General features: G+C 40.9%; 1 protein-coding gene across 4 annotated transcripts in view; it reads left to right on the top strand.

Annotated features, from left to right (window-relative positions):
- Positions 1-18,194, top strand: part of LOC112043866 (CLIP-associating protein) — a 58,728-nt gene that overhangs the window by 12,429 nt on the left and 28,105 nt on the right. For 3 of the 4 annotated variants that reach the window (XM_052886889.1, XM_052886886.1, XM_052886887.1), the window contains exons 5-21: positions 664-840; positions 3,661-3,785; positions 4,436-4,549; positions 5,373-5,483; positions 6,970-7,068; positions 7,625-7,809; positions 8,303-8,425; positions 9,064-9,183; positions 9,914-10,041; positions 10,412-10,540; positions 10,783-10,916; positions 11,270-11,317; positions 13,395-13,526; positions 14,276-14,374; positions 14,624-14,744; positions 15,718-15,844; positions 16,914-17,015. In XM_052886889.1, coding sequence (XP_052742849.1) covers positions 664-840; positions 3,661-3,785; positions 4,436-4,549; positions 5,373-5,483; positions 6,970-7,068; positions 7,625-7,809; positions 8,303-8,425; positions 9,064-9,183; positions 9,914-10,041; positions 10,412-10,540; positions 10,783-10,916; positions 11,270-11,317; positions 13,395-13,526; positions 14,276-14,374; positions 14,624-14,744; positions 15,718-15,844; positions 16,914-17,015 — 2,074 coding nt within the window. The remainder of the gene's footprint in view (positions 1-663; positions 841-3,660; positions 3,786-4,435; positions 4,550-5,372; positions 5,484-6,969; positions 7,069-7,624; positions 7,810-8,302; positions 8,426-9,063; positions 9,184-9,913; positions 10,042-10,411; positions 10,541-10,782; positions 10,917-11,269; positions 11,318-13,394; positions 13,527-14,275; positions 14,375-14,623; positions 14,745-15,717; positions 15,845-16,913; positions 17,016-18,194) is intronic. The other variant, XM_052886888.1, reaches the window with a different exon arrangement.

Raw genomic sequence — 18,194 nt, 5'->3', positions numbered from 1 at the left:
CAGGAACTTTCGCCTTTAATGTAGTTAAATTTAAATTCTATGCCTTTCATAAATAGGACGCCCCATGAAACTCTTGCATGCCGAAATAAATGATTGGCACGTACACTTCAAACATCTGCTTCTTGGGAAGTATATATTACTATCTACACTTTGAAGAGGTAACCATTAACAGACTTCAAGCCATCAAGCTTATGATGGTAATAATATTTGGCTTAAGATTGCCTTAAAACAACAGAATAAAGAAAGATGAAAGAAAACGTATAATGCAGCAAATACGAAAGATGTTAAAAATACAACTTATCTGACTAGTTTACTCATTTTACACACAAGATGCTTTTGTTTGCAAATTGCTCACAGACACAAGATCGGAACAACTACGCTTGCGAACCACAGCAAATGTACAACATTAGGCGAAAATTTGTGATGGCCTTTTGAGGTTTGGTTTGGCAAGCGTGGGATGGTGGGGCATCACAATCTTTGTGATGACAATGTTGTTATTTCAAGTATTAATTACTCGTATCTTAACAATCCGTTGTTGAATTGCTCTAGTGGGAGCGCTTTGACCATAAGGAAGGTATCCCATAAATTTGTTTTGTTCTTTAGTCGGAACATTCATATTTCGTAAATTAAGGTAACTAATGCTTTGAAATCTCCCCCCCACAGACTAGCCGACACAAAGGAGGGCGTGCGCGTGGCGGCGCGCGCTTGCATCTCGTCGCTGGGGGACAGCCGCGCCGCGCCGCCGCGGCCGCTGCTGGCGCGCCTCACGCCCGCGCTGCAGCACAAGGCGCCGCACGCGCGGGAGGAGGCCTTGCGCTGCATCGCCGAGCTGCTGCACTCGTGAGTGTTCACAGCTCCAGTCTAGGACACAGCACCAGAACAAGGAACAGGACTCTGGTCTCAGGATAGGGTAGGGACAGAGCAACCTCTTTGTTCGAGTCATAATTGGCGACTGCTGAAGCTACCTCTTTCATGTCAAGTGTCCGAGAAGCCAGAGCCCAGTATTGACCTTTATGGTATTCCAATATTGGCCTCGACAATCCTGCAAAAATAGAATTCCTTTCTAAGGAAAATTTATAACATTTTGTAAATTGAGACATATTCAGGCAGTGATCTTTTCAGACATATTCAGTGATTCTTTACTCTCTTTGTTACTTTCTAGTTTATTTCTACTTCTATTGTTATACCTAGCTATTTTTAACCGACTTCCAAAAAGGAGGAGGTTCTACGTTCGGCTGTATGTATGTTTTTTTTTTTTTTTTATTTTTTTTTTATGTATGTCCAGCGATAATTCCGTCAATTATGGACCGATTTTGAAAATTCTTTTTTTGTTTTGTAGGGTTTACTTCCAGGGTGGTCCCATTTTTTTCATGTCAGGATCTGATGATGGCATCCTGGAGAAATTGAGGGGAACTTTCGAAAGTTGTAGAGACGGCTAGTACGTTTGTTAGTGTTTCCATAAGGTATTTTAAACCACTACAACTTTATGAAGGTTTGGAGTTGGTCTGATGATGGAGCCGAAACACAGACGATGGAACTCGTCAAGGATTTACAGCAGTCACCTTTTGTTTGGGCTTGATTAATTTGTATTGATGAGTACTTTCCACCTATATGGGTTGTGACTGTATTAAGGGTCTGGTAATGAAGACGAGGGGCAGTGAAGAGAACTCCTCGACGGTTCACAGTAGCTACCTTGTGTTTGGACTTGATAAATTTGTATTGATGAGAACTTACCACCTAGATGGATTGTGACTGTATTAAGGGTCTGATGATGAAGACGAGGGACAGTGAAGAGAACTCCTCGACGGTTCACAGTAGCTACCTTGTGTTTGGACTTGATAAATTTGTATTGATGAGAACTTTCCACCTAGAAGGATTGTGACTGTATTAAGGGTCTGGTGATGAAGACGAGGGACAGTGAAGAGAACTCCTCGACGGTTCACAGTAGCTACCTTGTGTTTGGACTTGATAAATTTGTATTGATTAGAACTTTCCACCTAGATGGATTGTGACTGTATTAAGGGTCTGATGATAAAGACGAGGGACAGTGAAGAGAACTCCTCGACGGTTCACAGTAGCTACCTTGTGTTTGGACTTGATAAATTTGTATTGATGAGAACTTTCCACCTAGATGGATTGCGACTGTATTAAGGGTCTGGTGATGAAGACGAGGGACAGTGAAGAGAACTCCTCGACGGTTCACAGTAGCTACCTTGTGTTTGGACTTGATAAATTTGTATTGATGAGAACTTACCACCTAGATGGATTGTGACTGTATTAAGGGTCTGATGATGAAGACGAGGGACAGTGAAGAGAACTCCTCGACGGTTCACAGTAGCTACCTTGTGTTTGGACTTGATAAATTTGTATTGATGAGAACTTTCCACCTAGAAGGATTGTGACTGTATTAAGGGTCTGGTGATGAAGACGAGGGACAGTGAAGAGAACTCCTCGACGGTTCACAGTAGCTACCTTGTGTTTGGACTTGATAAATTTGTATTGATTAGAACTTTCCACCTAGATGGATTGTGACTGTATTAAGGGTCTGATGATAAAGACGAGGGACAGTGAAGAGAACTCCTCGACGGTTCACAGTAGCTACCTTGTGTTTGGACTTGATAAATTTGTATTGATGATAACTTTCCACCTAGAAGGATTGTGACTGTATTAAGGGTCTGGTGATGAAGACGAGGGACAGTGAAGAGAACTCCTCGACGGAGATAGGTTGTGACTGTACACACGCAGTGGGTATGCTAACACTAAAAATAAAAAAATAAAAATTTTAATAAAAAAAATTCAACCGACTTCCAACTCAAAAATTAACCTAAACTAAAAAGCAAAAAATAACATCTTACCTATGTGCTACCTTCTGATCAATTTGAAGGCGGTGCCAATCCAGTGTATGTGTTTTAATTAAAGCCGTTTCTGAAAGAACCACAGAAATTTTGTAACTTAAACGGCTTGAATTAAAACATCACTGGCTTGGCACCGCCTTCAAATTGATCAGAAGGTAGCACATAGGTAAGATGTTATTTTTTGCTTTTTAGTTTAGGAGGGACACGGAGGGTGTATGGGCAAACCTCTGGCTTCCACGCGAATGGATCAGGGGGGCATCCACTGATCAGAGTGGGCAGCCGGGCATTTGTAATACGGGGCTACACCGCGAAACGAAAGCTTTCAAACAATTGGTTAGATAGGCAATGGATGCTTACGGTCGAAGTATCGCGAGTTGACCTGGGTTGGTTGACCCCAGCTGACGGGCGATATGAATGTGTAATGTGTCTAGTGTAGGTCAAGAATTGTGTGTTCTATGTATTCACCCGTCTGCAGGCCACCGCAAGCCACTTCCAGCACGATGCACATCAATGTCCAGAATAATTTTATCGTCCACAAAATTCACACGCGCTTAACTTCGTCGTGTAGGCTCCATCTACATATCTCAACGTAGCAAAGAATGGTCACACGGAAACCAAAGAACCCTAATTTTTCGACATCGGACAGCAAAGCAATAGACAATGACAAAACATGGCGGCCGCAGCGCGCGGCACAGTGTTGCCCGCTCAATTTTTAAAGTTCGCGGCGTCAATAGAGGGGAATAGTAGACAAACTAATACCACTGGACCGACAACACAATCACTTAAATAATATATTTTTTCCCAGTCACGGTGCAGCAGAACTGCAGTTGAGGTCAGCAGTGCCCAGCCTCGCTGCTCTGCTGGGAGACCCCAGCGGGGCGGTGCGCGACTCCGCCCTGCAACTGTTGGTAGACGTGTACCGACATGTTGGTGAGTCACTTTGCATGAACAAGCTCATCACTAAAGTTGTGTGCTCAACAACACCTGCCTATAGTCTAGCAGTTAATTGATTCTAATTCCCAAGTACTGACAGAAAAAAAATCACAAGTGTGGCTTTAAATAGTCCTATAGACTGTGTTAGTAGTGGTGTTTGATTAGGCCCATAGTACAAAGGACGGGAAATTTATACGGCAGTACATTTGCTGGGTCAGCTAATATTTACTTGTAGGAGGTAATTTTTGGATCTAAAAAAGAGATTTTGAAAATTCTTTTACCAATAGTAAGCTACATCTTCACATATGCATATAGTATCTGTATTCCCACGGGAATGGGAATTATACGCGTAAAACCACAGAGCGCCTGCTAGTGGCAAGATAATATTATAAAATACTGGCTGACTCCGCGTGGTTCTCGTTCCCGTAGGAATACGGGGATAATATATAGCCATTAGCCTTTCTCGATAAATGAGCTATCTAACAGTAAAAGAATTTTTCAAATCAGACCAGTAGTTTCTGAGATTAGCGCAAACAAACAAACACACAAACTCTTCAGCTTTGTAATATTAGTATAGATTATAATATTCACTGTAATATCGTTTTGTGTTTGTCTGTGTATGTTTGAGTTTTTGTTTTTGTTTGCAGGTGAAAGACTAAGACAGGATCTGAAGAAGAAGGAACTGATACCGGCGGCCAAGTTGATGCTTCTAGAGCAGAAGTTTGACGAGGCGAAGGCGGCTGGCCTGCTGCTGCCTTCTGGTGAGTTCACTGCTGGTCTTAGCCTTTTCAAAAGAAAGGTCCTGGGTTTGATTTCATTCTCAACTCATATTCGGCTCACTGCTGAGCTCAGGTCTGCCCTTAGAATGAGGGGTTAGACCAATAGTCCACCATGCTGGCCCAATGCGGATTGGCAGACTTCACACACACAGAGAATTAAGATAATTCTCTGGTATACAGGTTTCCTTACGATGTTTTCCTTCACCGTTTGAGACACATGTTATTTAATTTCTTAAAATGCACACAACTGAAAAGTTGGAGGTGCATGCGCCAGGCCAGATTTGAACCCACACCCTCTGAAGTAGGAGGCATATGTCATATCCACTGGGCTATCACGGCTCGGGGTTTGATTAGCAGCTTGGATTATTTTAAAATTGTACTATCTATACTTTTCATTATCCCATTTAGGTGGAGTAGGCACAATAATTTCCCATTTACCTCTGTCGTATGTTATTTTAAGTTTTGTCATTTCTAAATTGGCTCAGGTCTGTAGCAATATTCTGTAACTATTGTTTTATAAATCGACAGTTTAGTTTTCAAATTGTCTCTGTATCTGTCTGTCTTATAATGTAATAATAAAAGCCTTTTACTCAGACAGTATTACAGTTAAAATTATTATGTATCTTAAGTATTCTATTACTGACATTTTTAACATAAATATTATATTTAATTCCTTACACTATTTTCATCCTCCTCCTAACAATTTATCCCGCTTCCATCTTAGATTGCATCATCACTTACCATCAGGTGAGATCAATAAAAAAAAAAATATGAAAAAAATTATTGATTATTCATACATTTGCAGCCCTGAGCGTGGACGAGGCGGACTGCGCCGCGCGCAGCGTCAAGCGGACCATGACCATCCCCACCTCCGCGCGCAGCAGGGACGGCGACAGCTCCGGCGCCTCCACACCCGGTGAGTGGTCACCGACAGCTATTCCTATATACCAGCGTTTCCCAACCTTTTTCAGCCACGGACCCCTAGGAAATAAAGCACAATTTCACGGACCCTCTCAATAATATAAACAGCAAAAAATTAATTTAATAAAGGTAATTTAATTAAGGTATTAATTTAGTTATTACAGATCAAAATAGGTACTCATAATTATTTATTATGAAAAATATGATAAAAAATTAATGTAAAGGTTGGTGTTGCTTTTTTGCAACTAAATCAATGATATTTGGGTTGATATTGCTAATAAGTTGTAATCTGAAATCAGTGCAGTAAGCCATGAATACCAATATATACCATACATGAATGCTAATGTCTCGTAATCGCTACATTACGAGACATTCGGCTGGTGGGAGGCTTCGGCCGTGGCTAGTTACCACCCTACCGGCAAAGACGTACCGCCAAGCGATTTAGCGTTCCGATACGATGCCGTGTAGAAACCGAAAGGGGTGTGGATTTTCATCCTCCTCCTAACAAGTTAGCCCGCTTCCATCTTAGACTGCATCATCACTTACCATCAGGTGAGATTGTAGTCAAGGGCTAACTTGTAAAGAATAAAAAAAAAAAACATTAGCATTCATGTATGGTCCAGAGATGACACCGCGGACCCCCCATTCACATACTCGCGGTCCCCCAGGGGTCCGCGGTCCACAGCTTGGCAAACGATGCTATATACGATACGATTAAAAGTCTTGTCACAGTGTCAGTTGCCATACTCCCTTGAAACGGCTTTTGTCACTTGTAACGTGCGACATGTCAAACAATATAACAAAAAAATACACAAAATTATAAGTTTTTTTTAAAGAAAATCAATAATTCTGTAGGATAGGCAGCACTTAAATGCTTGTATGGTGCACGTCCTTGTTTTTTTTTAATAATACTAGTACTACTGTTTCATGATGACATTTCTTCTGAATTTGTTATACTTATAATGCATTTTAATCTTTCTCTCCTCACCATGTCTTCATCATCGCCCGGGACCATCGGCGGCGGTAACTGTCACACTCATCACATTTCTAACAATTACTGTCACATTTTTTTTTTAAATCATTATTTAATCCTCCATTTTTTTAACTAAAATTATCATTCAATACAATAATTTCTTCTTTCAATTTCAATCTATTTTTCATTTGCTAATTTTGATGCAATTATGACGAAATAAATTATAATTTTTGGGTACAACATTGATAAACCACTAAACATTTTATTTGCAATCATACAAAAAAATGTTTCTTTTCATACAAAAAAATTTTAATTGAATTATTTGATAAATAATAAACCTTTTTGTAATTTTTTATTAAATGGCATAATTAAACATTTAAAAAATAAAAACAAAATATTAATTTACGATAATAATATACTGAAAACCTTTTTAAATTAAATTTTTATCGATATGAACCCATACTCAAAACTACACTAAAACTACACCAAATACACAAAACACTCACAGCGTGCGAACCACCCAAGCGCACAGTGGCAGGGCTGTACAGTATGCCCTCTGCGTCGAGGAAGCCCCCACCACCGGCTAAAATGACTGGCTCTACTAGCGGTAAGTGGTCACGCAACTAAGAAACCATTGTATTCATAGTAATATTTTAAAATACATATACCTGTATTTTACTTTTTCTTGGTTAATAATGAGTAATTTCAACAAACTTCAATAATCTTTTACTGACATTATATTTTTAAGGTAAAAGTTACAAAGTTATATTCCTTTAGTTAGTAAAATTAGTAAAGTTTATTAGTTTTTTTTTGTCGTGCTGGAGCATAATTTAATTATACTCCTCCACTAAACTAGTCAAATCACTAAAATAGTCAACTTAACTTTGTTGCCAAATTAACGACAAAAATAATCATTAGAATAATTGAATTTTAAATTATGTACAACTAATCAGTTCCCGATACTCTTTTGACGCAGTGTATGTAATGCTTAAAGAAGAAGTATAAGATTTGAAATACATAGTATATAAAATCCTTCACTCCATCACCAACATGTTTAACTGGACCTAATATTCAAACAGGGCCGAGCACTTCAGACATAGAAACAAGTGTAATAAAAATTACTTTTGCTTATTTTTGTGCTTATAATTTAATTTCGATGTCAGCGTCAAGCAGCGCGGGCGGAGGCGCCGGCGAGGCGGGCGCGGTGTCGAGCGAGGCGTTCGAGGCGGCGTTCGCGGCCACGCCCCCCGCCGCCGTGTACGGCGCGCGCGGGCTGGACGACCTGTGCCGGCACGCCGCCGCCGTGCTGGGCGACCGCGCCGCCGACTGGGAGAAAAGGATCGACGCGGTGAGTTTGAGACTCTATACGGCTCGAAGGACCAGTTGACACTCACCACTTCATGAATAAAGATTTATTTAATTTTTCCATGGAATTATTTAAAAATAAATAATAATCATTATAGCACGGTTTACCCGTATGGTAATGAACATTACCTAACGACCTGTGCGAATGAATAGCTTTGTGATATATTGTTTTTTTTTTTTTTTATTCTTTACAAGTTAGCCCTTGACTACAATCTCACCTGATGGTAAGTGATGATGCAGTCTAAGATGGAAGCGGGCTAACTTGTTAGGAGGAGGATGAAAATCCACACCCCTTTCGGTTTCTACACGGCATCGTACCGGAACGCTAAATCGCTTGGCGGTACGTCTTTGACGGTAAGGTGGTAACTGGCTACGGCCGAAGCCTCCCACCAGCCAAAAATTTTAAAAAGATTGTTTGAAGATTTGTATTGAGTAGATTACGAAATGTGAGTAAAACTAGTTTGTTGTAACTGCAGCTGAAGAAGATCCGCTCGCTGCTGACGGCCAACGCGCACGTGCAGTACCCGGCCGAGTTCGCGGCGCACCTCAAGGACTTGTCCGTGCCCTTCCTGGTCGTCATCAAAGATCTGAGGAGTCAGGTGAGCACCACTCCGTGATACTGGACCAATTACTGGCCCGACACTATGAAAGTGGTGTGCAAATTATGCGCATTATATTGTTTTTGAAGTAAAACTCCTTTACGCTCGCTGAACTGGGGGAGTGAGTTGGTAAATGTGTTACGAAAATTGTAATCGAAATTACATATAAAGCGCCATCTGTAGTAACGCTGTTAAAGTAAGACAACACAAGTTAGCTCAGCGCCGATCCGCTTAGTCTTTTAGCGGGATAATTGTGAACTAACTAGTAGGAGCTTGTGAAGCAAGTCCAACACGAGAGATGGCGCTAATAACCGCTACTAATTATTAGGTTTCTCTTTCATGTATTTTGTTTATTTTTGAAAGAATTTTTACTTAAGTCGTGTGATCTAAACAATACTCGTGTTTTTTGTATAGACATATTGATGTTCGTAAATATCGCTCTCCAGTAGACAACGACGTAGACAAATAGGTTTGTATCTCTTGGAGTGCATCGTAGGCCAAAGTAATTTACACAGTGAAGAAAGATTAGCAATGATTTGTTTGCAACTAAATAAATTGCATTATTCAGACATACTAAAAAGATGATTAGATATGTATGTGATGAAAATTTATTATAAATTTCATACCATCAATGTCAGGTGGTGCGTGAGGCGTGCATCACAATCGCGCACATGGCCAAGGTGCTGAAGAACAAGCTGGAGCAATTCAGCCTGTACATCCTGCAGGAACTGATCAATCTCATACAGAACGCTGCCAAGGTGAGTTCAATATCCTTACTGATTTACTCTTCACATGGCATACGGTTATAGCCTGATAGAATTTTTGCTCATGATGCCGTTGAGATCCAACTATCTTCGGCTTGAATCTTTTTGTTGCAAGATCCTCGGTATTAACATTCACTATTTATGTTATTGTAGAGGGGAGGTATCAGTGTTGGTATAAATAAGAGGATATTTGACTTATACACACACACACACACATAATCATGTTATTTGTTAACTACGGTTCTTCTGTGTGGTGAATGAGCGGGGCACCCAGTAATACGGGTTTTCCACCTAGTACAGGGGCCTTTGCTACTTATTTGTTAGACTTAGTTGATGAGTAAAGATTTTTTCGTTTTTCATTTGATGACTGAAGCTCAGTTGTTTGTTAGGCAGCGTAGACACCGTCATACTGCCAGTAGCGTAAGTGATCTTCGCAATAATGTTTTGTGTTGTAATTATTGTTTAGTGTGAGCATGGAGAACGTGTCGGGCAGGGAAGGTGAGTGTTGATGCACTCTAAAGGGATCCCTTAAACCTACTCCCAAGATCACATGTCCTGGGACCTGCTCGAGGTGTTTCCTCTACCACAATAGAATGATAATTGCACTGTCGCTACTACCTGACAAGTCACATTTTATCGGAAAAGAGACTTGTGCCTTGTGGTGGATTAAAAATAATGATAACCACTACACTATTTTAAACCAATTGTTTTGTACTGCACGCAGGTGATATCGTCGGCGGGCACCGTGTGCGTGCGCTACATCGTCACGCACGTGCACTCGCCGCGCCTCGTGCCCGCACTCGCGACCAACCTCACCACGCACAAGAGTAAAGAGATACGCGCCACCCTGTGGTGAGTACGCATGCTGTCTATCAACTGACACTGCATAACAACTAACATCTGCACCAGAGAGCGCAGTTTGGTCAAACCCCCACTAGGTGGACTGATGACATCAAATGGGTTACGAGGAGCGCTAGATGCAGGCGGAGACCATGGTGTTCGGAAATTCTTGCAGAAAGTCAATGACCGACAGACATGCATTGTCTGGTAATAATGATGATGATGTAGTTTAAAAAGGCTAACAATTAATTTATTTGTGAGCGAGTCTGCGGGTTTCTTGTGTCATAATAACAAAATCCTACATTATGCGGCAGCTACTAGATAGATGTACGCATACGAAATGATAATCAAGAAAAAGTATTATAATCCTTTTGTATTTCAGTGAAGTGCTGGTATTGCTCTTGGAGAAGTGGAGTACGCCGAGCATAGAGAAGCAGCAGGCAGTCATCCGCGACGCGATCCGCCGGGCGTGCACCGACGCCGACAGCGCCGCCAGGAACTACGGCAGAAAGTATGTAGGCTGCTGGTACAATCAACTAAATGCATGCACACACTAAGAACATTATTTTTTTTGGAATACGCTAGCTAAACCAAACATTAGAAAACAAATTGTGAACAGTCCACATGTTGTATTTATAGCTGTTCTAGTTCCTATAAAGTAAGGTTACTTCAGGCACATCAAATATTACTCACCTTGAGATAGTTTTGATCTATCAATTGTATCAACTTGTAAGATGAATATTGTGTCCACAGAGCGTACTTCGCGTACAAGCGCCACTACCCGTCGGACGCGGAGCAGCTGTTCGCGCGCCTCGACTCGGCGGCGCAGAAGCAGATCGAGCGCGAGCGGCTCGGCTCGCTCGACAGTCTGCACCACATCGCCACCGGTCAGTGCCGGTCTCAGAACGATTAGATCGGGACCTGACTTGCTAGACATTAGCCTCTGTCAGATAAGATCATCGATTTAATGCGTTTATAAAAACTGTTTTTGTCACATGCTTGTAATCGTTTTCGTTGTGTTTTTAAAATGTTAAACTGGCATTTTTATTAGAAAGAGCTTTCTAAAAATGCCGGTTTTATAGCTTAACAAACTACATCAACAAAGACCATATGAGGTACTGAACGAAAATAAACGATCAATCAAATCTTTCATCATTGTAAAGTCAGTAGAGATGAATTTGTTAAGGAATTTTCGTGTGTTAGTTATGTAAATTGAAAAAAAATGGTTTTAAATTTTCAGAAAGACGAAATATAACTAGTCCCAGGAGTCCCTCGGCAAGTGTTTCTGGTGAGTGAATATGTTGTTATATGTGACCAACCGTTTGCTGCTGTCACTGATTTCTAATACAATTAAATATATGGTTCCACAATAAAAGTATGAACTTATTGCAGCAATGATATTTAGATGAAATTTTCATGAAATTTTCGAAATTCAAAGTGGTTATTGAAATAGTCAAAAAATTCAAATAATATTCATATAAAGTAAATGAAATTACAATTCTTTGATTTTCTCTTTCACGCTTCCATGGGATTGGTAATTTGAACTTTATTTCTTATTGGTTAATGTTATTGGCATGTAAAGCCTCAACAGAGAACCTGGTCAGCGGGATAAGTAGAACTAACTCCCTGAGGAGAAGAAGGGCCTCACAGGAGAGACCTCCCATATCGCACATACCTGTCGCTATGAGAGGTTTAAACAATTATTATCAATGTTTTTCTCTAAATAAACCTGTAGGCTTAACATGAGTGAACGACATATATAGTGAAGAGCAGAGATGTGATTTATAAAAAGTATCTGAAATACAGATACAAGATACAAAATACGTATTTACATCTTAAGTCTACAGTGTTTTTTCCAACTTTCCGACTTTGTCTTAAACGATGAAAGAAAAACATCGTGAGGAAATCTACATACCTGAGAATTTTCTTAATTTCTCTAGGTGTGTGAAGTCTGCCAATCCGCGTTGGACCAGCGTGGTGGACTGTTAGTATATGGACTCTCATTCTAAGAGGAGACTCGTGTGCAACAGTGCGCCGACCATGGGTTGTGAACTTCGACCATTAATAACAGGACCTGCCTCGCTGGCCGTTACTCCTCTGGCAAAGATCAAAAATCAATGATCTAACGCGTTTATAAAAACTATTGCTATAGAATCGATGTTTCATTGTTGTAATCGTTTTCGTCGTGTAAAGAGCTCCCTAAAAATGCCGGTTTGTGTAGTTGAATAGCAAAAACTTGTAGTTTAGTAAAAGATAGAGTAACGTTACATTTGTAAGTATTTCTACCATCATTTTATCAGATTGAAAACAATTTCTTAAAAGAATCGATTCTTTTGACGGAACAGCAAAAAATCAAGTAATCGAACATTCTATGTATATATTCTGTGGATAGTTTAAGCGATGTGTTGGTTAGTCTGTATAAAAATTACGCGTGAGTGTATTGCGAGTCAAATATATAATTGTGTGTAGTATATGATAGTTTCACAGCGTAATGTCTTACGGTATTTTGTTGTGGGGCAAGGCTGCTGATATACATTCCATATTTGTACTTCAGAAAAGAGCAGTTCGTGCAATATATAAATTAAAGTCACGCGAGTCCCTTCTTCAAAAGTTTAAAGAAATAGGTATACTAACAGTAGCCTGTCAATATATATATAACAGTATAGTATATGTAAGACAAAATATTAATTTGTACAAACGAAAAGGAGTTCTAAACCCACGTCTTACTAGACACGGGCATAAGTTAGTTATTTCTGCATATCGTCTCCAAAGAGTAAAAAAATCTTTTGTAGGTTTGGGTGTACACTTCTATAACAAGATTCCCAAGACTGTGATGGACCTGCCAATGCATAACTTTAAGCAATGTGTTAAAAAACATTTGCTTAGTCGAGGTTACTACACTATTGATGAGTTCCTTAACGACAAAGTTGCTTGGAGGCCGTTGGATCAGCTTCCACCTTCACACAGGAAGTAAAACTATAAGAAATTGTAATGTTGTCATAAATTGTAATTATAATATTATTGTATGATTTTTTTTAAAAAGAGCAACTGTTGAGTTTCTTGCCGGTTTCTTCTCAGCAGAATCTGCCTTCCGAACCGGTGGTAGAATCTTTACAAATAGTTAACTGACGTATCAAAAGTGCTTGTATACTGAGTCTACTTGAAATAAATGAATTTTTGATTTGATTTTAGACACATAATATATTTAATATTTAATAATGTTAAATGTTTTCGATGTGTGTGTTTACCTCGTCCCCCTCAAAAAACGACAGACTTTTTTGCTGGCGAATTTGGGTGTGAAACAAGTCCATAGTCCACATAGTCAAAGGTTATGACGATGTGTATGTATGAATCTGTGTCGGCAGAGCGGTCGCCGGGCGGCGGCGCGGCGCGCTCGGTGTCGGCGCTGGACGCGGCGGCGGCGCAGCGCGCGCGCGCCCGCGCCCTCTACTCGCACCTGGCGCGCTCCAAGGTCGCCGCCGGCACCGCCAGCTTGCGTGAGTACCCTAACGGTGAAATGGGACCCTAGTACTGTCACACTGTTGTTCGTCCATCTGCCACCAGGCTGTGTTACATGGACCATGATAGTTTCTTTTAAACTAATAAAATTAGTGAAAGATTATTTGGTTATATTATTCCGGTTAAGTTTGATCCATTAATTATGGGTAAAATACATAATGAAAAAAATATATGTGTTAGGTAAACTATTCAATGATTTTATTTTGCATGCCAACTGAAGAAGGGGAAATAGCTCAGCAAGGTATTTACGATAATTTGTTAGTTATTTTAATAATTAATATATATATACGTAAAAAGCATTCATTCATTTGGTTTCCAGTGACTCGGAGAGCAAGTAATACGTTGATAATTTCCTCCAACCTCGTTATTTTGTTACCCATCGAACTCTAAGATTGGAGGAGCAACCGTATTGACTAGTAGGCTTAGCATGCAGCCAACGACACATTTCGTAATGAGAAATAGAAAAAATGGCGGCGATTTGTCCTTGTCCCATCTCTTTTGCCCCAACGCAGTGTAACAGAGCGTTATTTCCGGTTGCGCCGCTAATAGTTGACATTTGCCTATTTATTTTCATGAGATGTGTCATAGGTTGTTAGGCCTACTGTGCCACATACATCAAGATAATGTACATGAAGATTTTTTTGAAAATATGTTTGACAATTTGTGAACGTGTTTGACCATTTGTGAACAGTTTTGACCAATTGTGAACATTTGTAAATGTCCCCAGCTCGCGCCAAGCGGTCGCCAGTGAGCGCGGCGGTGCCGCCGAGTCCGGAGCGAGCGGTCGGCCGATCCCGATCTCGACCCGGCGTCTCACAATCACAACGTGAGTTGTACACCTATTTAAGGCCCGGTTCACGCTTGACTGTCATTTTGTCTGATATAATGATCTAAATATAGATATACTGTAATTTGAAAGGGTTAAATACACATAAGTTCCCAAATGTCGACGACATGTATCGTTTATTAAAATTTGCTACTATTTTTTTTAATTGGCTTTTAAATCTCTGGGTTTCAGCCTGTTTGAACTCGGCTCAGGAGTTAAGTTCAGTTTGTCACGTGTATTTGTCCACAGCGACGTCCAGGTCGTCGTCGCCGTCGTCCCGCAGCGGGCCCGTGTCGCTCACCAGCGCGCGCCGCCGCCCCTCGGGCATCCCGCGCTCGCTGGCCGGCTCCCGGGAGACCAGCCCCACCAGGTACCGTCCCACAGCTTCTGTTGAATGTTCACATTCAATTACCACACAGTCAATTACCGACAGTTTGGAAAAAAGACGTTACACAAATACTGACGGCGGGTATTTTTTGGCAACTATAATAATGAACAAGATTGACCGTGTTCTTCATTCAAATCCTCTGGAAATTTAACAAGGGTTGTAATTCAATGAACTTGTTAGTGCTAAAGTGGTCTCTATTACATTCAAAATAAGGTTTTAAATCGATTGAGGCCCGGTCGCCGAATGGCGCGCAGGTACGCGCTATGACGTAAGCGCGGTGTATCAAAGTGTTAGAGAACTTTTGGAAGGACGCAACTAATGCTTATCATAGTCATAGTCGACAAGACCGCAATAAGCTGAGCTCTCGGCGCCGCACACATCGTGGATTACATCCTGCGCGACTCGGAAAGCCCTGAGTGCAGGTTTGGTTGACAAAAATCTAACGCGCGTTTATCCCATAGCGGTTCAAGAAAAAGAATCTCTGAAGCGTGCGTTGTTGCTTGTAAGTTAAAGGAAACTACTTGATAAAATAATATCTCAAGAATGAAGCGATGAAATTTAATTAGTGATTAAACGAACTTACCCGTAAGTGAAGTTCTATTATAATTATGTGAGTCGCTTCATTCGAAGATATAATACCCTAACCTAACCTAACCTATGCCGAAATAGATTATTGTTAGAATATATTTTAATCTCTAAACAAAATAAGGTAAACATAACCAAACAGACATGAGTAAACAGGTGAAGTGGGAGAATATTTTGTTAATGATTTCAAACTTATTTCGTGGTTGTTCATTATGAATGTTATTTAAACGGGTACATATCGCGATAAGAAGACGAATATTTTCTCGTGATCTTTTTATCGTGGAATATTTAGTTGCTTGTAAGATAAAGGATACTACATGGTAAAATGATATCTTAAGAATGAAGTGACGTAATATAATCTCCGTTGTAGGAGCGGGCGGTCGAGCAGTGTGGCGGGCGGCGTGCGGCGCCGCGAGTCCGTGGAGCGGCCGCAGCGCGCGCCCGCCGCCACGCTGCGCCTGCTGCAGCAGACCAGGGACGCGGAGGCGGCGCTCAGGGTATGTGGAAGTATAGGGAAGATGAGTTGCCCTATTATATAGGTTGGAAAGAAAGTCCTGTAGAAGTTAAGAAGAAACGAGAAATGATAGCGGTAGGCACGATAAAAGAGTTTATTTCACAGGCACGGATATAGTATAAGAGTTCACAAATACGGAAGTAATATTAAAGACAAAGGTTTTATACGGCTAATTAATCTCACAGTATAGCTAAGTCGTTCGCGATTAAATTGTCGCCGACTGCAGCAGAGAGTAGGTACTCGTGCGGAGTGTAGCCGGGCGGCGGGCGATCGGCCGCGTACCGCTCGCGGCTTGCGCGAGTGTGTGTCGCCTCATACAAATTACGCACACTAATGCCGCGCGCTAATATTTTAAATACTACATAATAAAGTAAACTATTTACATGAAATACAATATATATGAAATATAATACATGTTTGAAACTTATTTTATGAATTTTATATAAGGATGAATTTATTTTATACTAGATAATTATGTGCCTATGAAATTATGAATGTATTATGAATGCTAATAAAATATATATACAGAACCAAATAGTAGAAGTAGATATTATTATGAAATGGGCGAGAGAAGCCCACAGAAGAAGACTATTATTTGTACCCTCATATACCCTTTTTTTATAATTTTTAGCAAGGTTTTTTATTTTTTTTTTTTATTCTTAGCAAGGTTTTTTTTTTTTTTTTTTATTCTTTACAAGTTAGCCCTTGACTACATTGTCACCAGATAGTAAGTGATGATGCAGTCTAAGATGGAAGCGGGCTTTACTTGACTTGGCTATATCCACAAAAAAATAGTAGATTGTTATACAAGGGGCTAAAAAACCCATTTTAAACGAGGTATTTTTAGGCCGCCTAAATAGAAACCGAGTTTATAATGGGTTTAGCCCCGCGTTTTACACAAAACAAAATTACTTTAGCCCCTAGAGGCTAATATGCTTATTTAGCCCCGCTGTGGAGTGGTAATATGACAATGTTTTTGAGCAAGAGTAGTGAAAAAACTATTTTCATATATTATTATTCCATAAAATTATAGCCACATATTAACATTTCAGAGCCCTGAAGACAGCTCGGCGTGCGAGGGGCGCCGCGACGACGACTCGGAGGCGTCCAGCGTCTGCTCCGAGCGCAGTCTCGACTCCTACCGCAGACACGATGTAAGGCTTCTTCTCTTCTCTTCTGTTCTGTTCTGTTCTGTTCTGTTCTGTTCTGTTCTGGGACCCTTCTGTAGGTCGAAGATGCGCGCATATCTCGAGAAGACAATGACACATTGTCGTCCAATAACGACGTTCCGGAAATTACGCTCTCGCGTTGTGGTTGTATGTACTTGTAGTCATCAAAATTAAATTTTATCTTTTAATTTAAGATATTTTTCTTTCATATTACATATTGGACGGTTGAGTTCAGTTTCCAAATGCAAGTGTTATTTTTATTGTCGTCGTCATCAACCCATATTCGGCTCACTGCTGAGCTCGAGTCTCCTCTCAGAATGAGAGGGGTTAGGCCAATAGTCCACCACGCTGGCCCAATGCGGATTGGCAGACTTCACACACGCAGAGGATTAAGGTAATTCTCTGGTATGCAGTTTTCCTCACGATGTTTTCCTTCACCGTTTGAGACACGTGATAATTAATTTCTTAAAATGCACACAACTGAAAAGTTGGAGGTGCATGCCCCGGACCGGATTCGAACCCACACCCTCCGGAATCGGAGGCAGAGGTCATATCCACTGGGCTATCACGGCTATTTTTATTGTACAAATACGTAAAAGTGAAAAAATTACGTTTGTTTTATACCTTTTAAGGTTTATACCGCCTGGGGCTCTAGTATAGATGTGAATCTGGTTCATCATCATCATCATATCAGCCGACGGACGTCCACTGCAGGACATAGGCCTTTTGTAGGTACTTCCAAACATCACGATACTGAGCCACCTGCATCCAGCGAATACCTGTGACTCGTTTGATCTCCTCAGTCCACGTGGAGAGGGATCGTCCAACACTGCGTTTTTTAGTGCGGGGTTGCCATTCCAACACCTTGGGACCCCAACGTACATCGGTTTTTCGAACTGTGTGCCCCGTCCATTGCCACTTCTACTTCGCAACTCGTTGAGCTATGTCGGTGAGTTTTGTTCTACTGCGGATCTCCTCATTTCTGATTCGATCACGCAGAGATACTCCTAACATAGCTCGTTCCATCGCCCGCTGTGTGACTGAGTCTTCATATGAGGCCCATAGTTAGCGACCAAGTCTCGGAACCATAGCACTGTTTGACGGCCTCCGTGGCGCAGTGGTATGCGCGGTGGATTTACAAAACGGAGGTCCTGGGTTCGATCC

This window comes from Bicyclus anynana, chromosome 18 (assembly GCF_947172395.1).
Source record: "Bicyclus anynana chromosome 18, ilBicAnyn1.1, whole genome shotgun sequence".
Classification (NCBI taxonomy): Eukaryota; Metazoa; Arthropoda; class Insecta; order Lepidoptera; family Nymphalidae; genus Bicyclus; species Bicyclus anynana.
The sequence above is the reverse complement of the archived record's forward strand: the minus strand, read 5'-3'. Positions and strand labels throughout refer to the sequence as shown.